This window comes from Elephas maximus, chromosome 5 (genome assembly GCF_024166365.1).
Source record: "Elephas maximus indicus isolate mEleMax1 chromosome 5, mEleMax1 primary haplotype, whole genome shotgun sequence".
Classification (NCBI taxonomy): Eukaryota; Metazoa; Chordata; class Mammalia; order Proboscidea; family Elephantidae; genus Elephas; species Elephas maximus.
The window spans coordinates 43,914,726-43,924,189 of NC_064823.1; the positions used below are offsets into that span (position 1 = coordinate 43,914,726).

A 9,464-nucleotide genomic window follows, 5' to 3' on the forward strand; every position below is an offset into this window, starting at 1 on the left:
TTAAGGGTAAAAAAGAAAAAAATCACTGTATTTGGTCTGAAATAAGTGGGAAAAGTTTCTCTTTTGCTGCAATTACTGCCCGATAAGGTATACCACATTCTGGAAGTTAAGCTGAGTGGAGACAAAGGGGGTTGCCCTCAGATATGACAGAAATGGAAGAAGTGAAGGCAAGCAGGGAAAACTTCACAAGGAAGACTTTACAGTGTGGTCTTGAGCTCTTTTCTTTTTATTTTAATTTTCATTGTGCTTTAAGTGAAAGTTTACAAATCAAGACAGTCTCTCATACAAAACCTTATATACACTTTGCTATATACTCCTAGTTGCTTTCCCCCTAATGAGACAGCATACTCCTTCTCCTCACCCTGTATTTCTGTGTCCATTCAGCCAGCTCCTGTCCCCCTCTGCCCTCTCATCTCCCCTCCAGACAGAAGCTGCACACATAGTCTCATGTGTCTACTTGAGTCAAGAAGCTCACTCCTCACCAGTATCATTTTCTATCTTATAGTCCATTCCAACCCTTGTCTGAAGAGTTGGCTTTGGGAATGGTTCCTGTCTTGGGCTAACAGGAGGTCATGACCTCTGGGGTCCTTCTAGTCTCAGTCAGACCATTAAGTCTGGTCTTTTTATGAGGATTTGAGGTCTGCATCCCACTGCTCTCCTGCTCCTTCAGGGATTTTCTGTTGTGTTCCCTGTCATGGCAGTCATCAGTTGTAGCTGGGCACCATCTAGTTCTTCTGGTCTCAGTCTCTGATTTATGTTGCCCATTCTGTCTCTTGGGCTTATACTTACCTTGTGTCTTTGGTGTTCTTCATTCTCCTTTGCTCCGGGTGGGTTGAGACCAATTGATGCATCTTAGATAGCCACTTGCTAGCGTTTAAGACCCCAGGCATCCCCCTCCAAAGTGGGATGCAGAATGTTTTCTTAATAGATTTTATTATGCCAATTGACCTACATGTCCCCTGAAACATGGTTCCCAAACCCCTGCCCCTGCCATGCTGGCCTTCGAAGCATTCGGTTTATTCAGGAAACTTCTTTGCTTTTGGTTTAGTCCAGTTGTGCTAACCTCTCCTGTATTGTGTGTTGTCTTTCTCTTCACCTAAATTAGCTTTTGTCTACTATCTAAATTCCTCTCTCCCTCCCCCCGCTTCTCGTAACCATCAAAAACATTTTCTTCTCTGTTGAACTCTTTTCAACCTACCTTTAACAATGAGTCATTAAATACCAAGGATTAAGTGGCAAAATGTTGGCAGGGTAGCAATGGTGACAAAGTGGCAATCAGGGGGGCGAGGGCAGCATGTCCTGAGCAAGGAGCTCTTCTCTCTCTCCTTTTGTTGCATCTCTCCCTCTCACCCCTTGAAAAGTAGAATCTTAGATCTTAGACTCAATGTCATTAATTCTTGCTTCTTGAGTGGCTGTGCCAATGGATGAGCTCTATGAAAGGTCACAGTGACACAGACCCCAGGATGACCTCATTCAGGCATCTGCTTCTCCTCTCAAAGGTGGCCAGTCAGGAACTACAAATCAGAAAGTAGTTCTGAAGTTTCTTTTTCTTTCTCTGGAAACATAATCACCTAGGTGGGAGAGATCTCACCACCACCCACCTTGCAGAAAACTTATTTAGAGAACTTAAACAGAAAAGAGCCAAATTCATTATGTTGTTGTTCAAAGGCAAATAGATGCATGTGCATAAGGGTGCAGGACCCACTTATGTCGGTTTTAAATATGCGATTCAGCTGTAGATAATTTAAATTTTACACTTTCAGATTATTTTTATTTATGAATCACATCAAAGTACTTAAAAGGAACTTGTGGTTCAAAAAAAAATATCATCAAAAGCAAAAATGAGGTCATAAAGAAATCATTTGGCTTCCAATTTGCTATAGCACGTGATTTCTCCAGGTGAACAAGAATGGACATTTGAGTGGGATTCAAAAGAGGCCAAAGTCCATGGCAGGGCTGCTTTGACTCTCTCAAACACTGCGCAGGCCTGTCTTCACATCAGAGATCTAAAACTGTGCATGAAAGCGGAGACACAGGTGTTGACCAGGCCTGTGAACCAAGCCTAGTTTGTTTGCATTAAACGTAAAAACCTGTTTTCCTGGGAGGTCAGACTGCAAATGGAAATTGTGAATAGCACTTTGGAAACTTAACAAGTGCTGATCTCTAGGTGATGCCCTTTTCCTTTTGCTGCATTTTGCTAGTTCATTTCCATACTGGGTCAAAGACATTCCAAGTCTTCTTTCTTCCATAGGTTCCTACTTACATGCAAGCCAGCAAAAACAAACAAAAACAACTCAAGTAAAGCAATTAAATACACATCTACTTTTAGGAAATTCCAGGAACAATCACAATTTGGTGATTCCAGCTAATGATACCTTTGTCTTACAGCTTCAGATTTGATATGTAACACGGTTAAAAATGTAACCCAAAGATGTTCTGTGATTCTTTTGTACCGTGAGAAATCCTTTTATAATGATAATGATTTTACTTTGTATTTATTTGCTAATAAGATGTTGGGGAAGTTTTTTCATGATGTGAGAATCATTTGTACTTCTGTAGACAGAAAGGGAAACACGACATTCTTTTTCACCTTTGAATCTCCTTTGCATGGATTTGATCCAATAACTAGACAAGAACTTTGCAAACGGCTTTCAAGGTGTTACAAGAACGTGATCTGAATATCATTACAAAACAGAATTTTAACTTAAACAAAAGTGAAATAAAATTAACAAGCGTGCTTACTGTGTTAAATACTAAATTTTAGTGTGTGGGGAATCACTGTCACATTAATGTATGTTTTCACTGATTAACATTATAATAAGTAAATTTTATAAAAATAAAGATTAAAATTAAAATTTACAAAACTACTAGAAACTCACAAAATATTGCTTTTATCTGTTTTCTATGTTAAGAGTTCCTCACGCATTTCTTTAAGAAAAGGGTTCTTTTGAGAAAAACAAGTTGAAAATCACCCATCTCAAGTCTAAAATCAGAGAAAAAGAAATACCAAGAATTTCTATAAGTAGGACAGCTTCTCTGGGTTTCTCAAATGGTGCACCCTTGCTTCTCTACTTCCTTCTTGACTCAGCTCTAGACCTAACTTGCTCTACTGTACTGAAATGATTTGGAAGAGCCAAGAATGAAGAGCCCTGGCCTTGTTTGAACTCTTTCTTGCCTTCCATGATGGAGAACCACGTTCGAGTTGAGTCCCAGAATCAATTCCAGGCCAGTGCACCTCATATGCAACCATCATCTGTCTGTCCGTGTAGCTTGCATGTCGCTATGTTGCTCAATAGATTTCAGTGGAGCTTCCAGACTAAGAAGAACTAGGAAGAAAGGTCTGGCAATCTGCTTCCAAAAATTAGCCAGTGAAAACCCTATGACTCACAATGGTGCTGTCTGCAATGGATCATGGGGATAGCAAAAGCCTGGGCAGCATTTTGCCCTGTTGTGCTAGGTTGCCATGAGTTGGGGTCAATTCCATGGCAGGTAACAACAACAACAACAATATTGCCTTTGGTAAAACATTCAATGAACCTTTTACCTAAAGTGCTTTACTGAAATTTGGATTCTTTAATAATAAACCATCTCACAAACACAAAACTGATTTTTGAAAAAGTAACATATATTTAAGGAGCCCTGGTGGCACAATGGTTAAGTGCTAGGCTGCCAACTGAAAGGATGGTGGTTTGAACCCTCTTACTACTCCATAGGAAATAAATCTGGCAGTCTCCTCCAGTAAAGATTACAGCCTTGGAAATCCTATGGGGCGGTTCTGTTCCGTCCTGTAGGGTTGCTATGAGTTGAAATCAACTTGACAGCAATAGTTTGGTTTGTTTGCTTGTTTTTTGTTAGCACAAATGGTTAAGTGCTAGGCTGCCATCTGCTCAGCTGCTAACCAAAAGGTTCGTGGTTTGAACCCAGCCAGTGGCTGCACAGGAGAGAACCCTGGCAATCTGCTCCTGTAAAGATTGCATGCACCCATTGCCACTGAGTCGATTCCCAATCTCGGGGACCCTATAGGACAAAGTAGAACTGTCCCATAGGGTTTCCTTGGCTAAAATTTTTACAGAAGTAGACTACCACATCTTTCTCTGGCAGAGTCGCTGGTAGGTTGGAACAACCAACCTTTCGATCAGCAGCTGAGTTCTTTAACCACTGTGCTATCAGGCTCCCCTGTAAAGATTACAGCTTAGAAAACCCTATGGGGGCACTTCTACTCTGCCATATGGGGTCAAAATCAACTTGATGGCACCTAACAACAACAATAGAGGTATATTTGGTTCTTTAACTTAACATGGCACTCTATGAGAATAAAAATAAAATCTTGTTTCACTTTTGACAGGACAAGCTGACACAGAGGTTTAATAAGACCTTGAGTATCTAAAATGGAATAATTCCATTTGGTAACTCGGAAGCCCTGGTAGTGTAGTGGTTAAATCTGTGGTTGCTAACCAAAAGGTCGGTAGTTCGAATCCACCAGGTGCTCCTTGGAAACCATATAGGGCAGTTCTACTCTATAGGGTCACTACAAGTCAGAATCCACTCGACATGATGACGAGTTTAGTTTTTTTTTGTAACTAGGATATTTTTGTACAATGTCTTATTTGCAAGAATAAGGCATACAAAGAGAGCTATGTGATGACTTTAAAATCACCATTGCATTCATCTTGGGGAGACAGTTCTATAGCCCAGAATCTTCTTCAGAACTACCTTGATATCACGAGGATCCAAATAGGATGAAAATGGTGCAGGATCATATTGTTCTAAGATGATAGCTGCACTTTCTTTTCCTTGCCTCTGACATCTATGTTACAAAAGTGAAAAATATTTACCTGACACAGATGCATTCAAATAAGATCACTAGGGTTCCTTCCCTGGAAGAATTACCTTAAGAAAGAGAGACCTGAAGAAACTAGCTTAAGAAAGAGAGAAGGTGGGGGAAGGAAAAATGCTGGATAGTAGGTAAGTGGTAGCTTTGGTGAAGGGTAAGACGGTATACCATACCGGGGAAGTCAGCACAACTCGACCAAGGCAAAATCGTAGAAGCTTCACAGACACATCCAAACTCCCTGAGAGTCCCAGTTACTGACTGGACTTAGGGCTGGGGACCATAGTCTTGGGGGACATCTAGCTCAACTGGCATAACATAGCTTATAAAGAAAATGTTCTACATCTGACTGTGGCGGATAGCTACTAGAGTCTTAAAAGCCTGCGAGCGGCCTTCTGTTGGACCCATCCAGACTGGAACAAAGGAGAATGAAGAAAACCAAAGGGAGATTAGTCCAAGGGCTAATGGACCACAACTACCACAACCTCCACCAGACTGAGTGCAGCACAACTAGATGGTGACCGGTTCCACTACTTACTGCTCTGACAGGGATCATAATAAGGGTCCTGGACAGAGCCAGAGAAAAATGTAGAAAAAATTCTAACTCACAAAAAAGAAAAAAGATCAGACGTACTGGTCTGACAGAGATTGGAGAAACCCCAAGAGTATGGCTCCTGGATACACTTTTAGCTCAGTAATAAAGTCACTCTGGAGGTTCTCTGTTCAGCCAAAGATTAGGCAGGTCTATGGTGCAAACAATGGCACCCGTGAGGAACGTGCTTCATAGTTCAATCATGTATATGAGACTAAAGGGGCACTCCAGCCCAAAAGCAGAAACAGAAGACAAGGAGGGACAGGAGAACTGGATGAATGGAAATAGGGAAACTAGGGTGGAGAAGGGGAGAGTGTTGACACAATGGCAACCAATGTCACAGAACAATTTGTGTATTAATTGTTTAATGAGAAGCTAATTTGCTCTATAAACTTTCAGCTAAAGCACAATAAAAAAAAGGAAAGAAAGAAAGAGAGACAATGTGGACATGGATCAAGATGCCGCAGTGATGGAGCAGGACCAAAGACCAGAGAAAGATTAGCTCCAGTGAAGAGACTCATGCCGTCTGCTAAATATGCTATTCCATAACGGTGATTTAAGAAACCAAGAATGTCCTAAAATCTGCTTTAGAAATCTTTTCCTTTCAAATCCTCCTAGCAACGAACGTTTATTATCTTACAGTACGATGTGAATACAACAAAAACACTCATGTATCCGGGTAAGAAAGAGACTCAGTACAGTTCAGCCCTGAAAGTGAAATCACTTGGGACTCAGGGCTGGGCGAATGAAGAGAAGAGAGAGAGAGAGATGGAGAGAGAGAGAGAGAGAGAAAGAATATCTCACACTAGTTTTCTGCGGAATGATGAAGGTGCTCCTGGTCTGTATCCTGTCGTTCTTTTCATTGGTATCTTCATTGACAGTTGTTCAGTGATACTTAGAGGTGAACGAACTTAATGCTGGTGGGTGCTCAGGGTATAGAGAGCTATCTCTGGCAGAAGAAAGTGCCAAATACAATCAGCTTTCATATTTGCGATAAAACTCAGCGACACAAAAATACATGGTTTAGTGAACGGTAGAGGCTGTGATATTAATCTCCTTGAATACTTTCGCAAACATTCCAAGCTCCCTCAGGTAAATTGCCCTCCCTCTCCCCCTTTTTGTTTTCATTAATCTCAAAAGGGGATTTTTCTAGAGGCAAATCTGGGAGTTCAACAGGGTTGGGACACTGTCTTACTGGCCAGAGTGAAAATATCTTCTTTATATATAGCTTCAGGTCCCTTCTGTAGTGATCTTAGCACTGGAGAAGATGGAGCAGGAACCCAGAAAGCCAGGATTTGCCTGAGTAGTTAAAGTAACGACATCTCTAATTTGGAGATTTCAATATACACTGAAAACGTCAACACATTAATCCTCACCCAGACTCCCAAACCCACTGGCTTTGACTCAATTCTAACTCATAATGACCCTACAGGACAGAGTAGAACCGCCCCATAGGGTTTCCAAGGAGCGGCTGGTGGATTTGAACAGCCGACGTTTTGGTTAGCAGCTGTGGTAGCTCTTAACCATGCACCATCGGGACTTCAAATAGATAAATAGAATGATCATTTTTATATATGAATGGAGCAGGCAAAATACAGAGCTCTTGTGCTTTGTGTGGTACTACAAAAAATATGTTTAAGCTTGAAATTTGGGCCCCATGTTAAATTAGAAAAGCACTCATTCCTTCAATTCATCACCCCCATCCAACTACCTGAAATGTAAATAAATAAAAAAAATCTGGGTACCAGTCCCCTTAACTTCAGGTACTGTTTGGGTAACAGTTACACTTCCAAATACAGACGTCCCCATCAGAGGTGGAATAAACTATTAAAACATCTTGAACTCTGTGGATATCCTAGATCTTTTATGTAAATAGAAAATGCTGGAGAAAATATAAATATCACCTGGGGTAGGGAGAAGTGATGTGGACTATGGGAGCAGGGAACGAAGAAAGGCTGAAGAGGAAGAAGTCTTGGGTGGAGGATTCGTTTTTTCTGCTTTCTAGGATAGCCCTAGGCAAGAGGGGAAGTGGGGAAAAGGGAGAGCACTAATGCAGCAGGGAGCGGTGTTGGAGACATAAAGAACAGGAAGAATTTTAGGTGCAGTGGTGGTGACAGTGGTGGTGGCGACAGTGGTGGTGGTGGAAGAGGTGGTGGCAGTGGAGACAGTGGTGGTGGTGGCGGCAGAGGTGTCAGTGGTGGTGGTGGTGGTGATGGTGGTGGTGGTGGCAGTTGCGGTGGTGGTGATGGTGGTGGTGACAGTGGTGGTGGTGGTGGCAGTGGTGGTGGTGGTGGTGGTGGAAGAGGTGGTGGCAGTGGAGACAGTGGTGGTGGTGGCGGCAGAGGTGTCAGTGGTGGTGGTGGTGATGGTGGTGGTGGTGGCAGTGGTGGTGGTGGTGACAGTGGTGGTGGTGGTGGTGGCAGTGGTGGTGGTGGTGGTGGTGTAAGAGGTGGTGGCAGTGGAGACAGTGGTGGTGGTGGCGGCAGAGGTGTCAGTGGTGGTGGTGGTGGTGATGGTGGTGGTGGTGGCAGTTGCGGTGGTGGTGGCAGTGGAGACAGTGGTGGTGGTGGTGGCAGTGGTGGTGGTGGTGGTGATGGTGGTGGTGGTGGCAGTTGCGGTGGTGGTGATGGTGGTGGTGACAGTGGTGGTGGTGGTGGCAGTGGTGGTGGTGGTGGTGATGGTGGTGGTGGTGGCAGTTGCGGTGGTGGTGATGGTGGTGGTGACAGTGGTGGTGGTGGTGGCAGTGGTGGTGGTGGTGGTGATGGTGGTGGTGGTGGCAGTTGCGGTGGTGGTGATGGTGGTGGTGACAGTGGTGGTGGTGGTGGCAGTGGTGGTGGTGGTGTAAGCGGTGGTGGCAGTGGAGACAGTGGTGGTGGTGGCGGCAGAGGTGTCAGTGGTGGTGGTGGTGGTGATGGTGGTGGTGGTGGCAGTGGTGGTGGTGGTGACAGTGGTGGTGGTGGTGGTGACAGTGGTGGTGGTGGCAGTGGTGGTGGTGGTGTAAGCGGTGGTGGCAGTGGAGACAGTGGTGGTGGTGGCGGCAGAGGTGTCAGTGGTGGTGGTGGTGGTGATGGTGGTGGTGGTGGCGGTGGTGGTGGCAGTGGAGACAGTGGTGGTGGTGGTGGTGATGGTGGTGGTGGTGGTGATGGTGGTGGTGGTGGTGATGGTGGTGGTGGTGGTGATGGTGGTGGTGGTGGAAGAGGTGGTGGTGGTGGCAGAGGTGGTGGTGGTGGGAAAGGTGGTGGTGGTGGTGGCAGAGGTGGTGGCCGTGACAATGGTAGTGGCAGTGGTGGTGGTGGTGGCAGAGGTGGTGGCCATGACAATGGTAGTGGCAGAGGTGGTGGTAATGGCAGTGGTGGTGGTGGCAGAGGTGGTGGCCATGACAATGGTAGTGGCAGAGGTGGTGGTAATGGCAGTGGTGGTGGTGGAAGAGGTGGTGGCAGTGGAGACAGTGGTGGTGGTGGCGGCAGAGGTCTCAGTGGTGGTGGCAGTGGTGGTGGTGGCGGAGGTGGTGGCAGAGGTGGTGGTGGTGGTGGAGGTGGTGGTGGTGACAACAGTAGTGGCAGTGGCGGTGGTGGTGGCAGAGGTGGTGGTGGTGGTGGAGGTGGTGGTGGTGACAACAGTAGTGGCAGTGGCGGTGGTGGTGGCAGAGGTGGTGGTGGTGGTGGAGGTGGTGGTGGTGACAACGGTAGTGGCAGTGGCGATGGTGGTGGCAGAGGTGGTGGTGGTGGAGGAGGTGGTGGCCGTGACAACGGTAGCGGCAGTGGCGGTGGTGGTGGCAGTGGTATGGCCACGAAGGTGAGTCAGTGAACGTTAACTCTTTTGCACAGTACTGAGCACATACCCTTCTGGACTGTATACACCGTAAGAATAAGCAGAATAAACCCAAGCTTGTGCTATAGAAATGAGTTACAGGATCAGAGTTCTCTACTCTCATGCTTGTACAAATGGAAGACAATCTAACCCTGACTTTGGAACCAAGAGAAACAGTTGATAAAGCGTTACTTTGAACCAAGTAAAGAATAATAATTTGCAAACATGCCC

The 9,464-nt window shown here is 45.1% G+C and overlaps 1 protein-coding gene across 1 annotated transcript; it reads right to left on the reverse strand.

Moving 5' to 3' along the window:
• Window positions 1-7,435: 7,435 nt before the first annotated feature.
• LOC126077530 (basic proline-rich protein-like) lies at window positions 7,436-9,199 on the reverse strand (the record flags this gene model as incomplete). Its single annotated transcript, XM_049887060.1, has 1 exon — window positions 7,436-9,199. A coding segment is annotated over one exon (1,764 nt), but the record flags the coding sequence as incomplete, so codon positions are not given.
• Window positions 9,200-9,464: the final 265 nt, after the last annotated feature.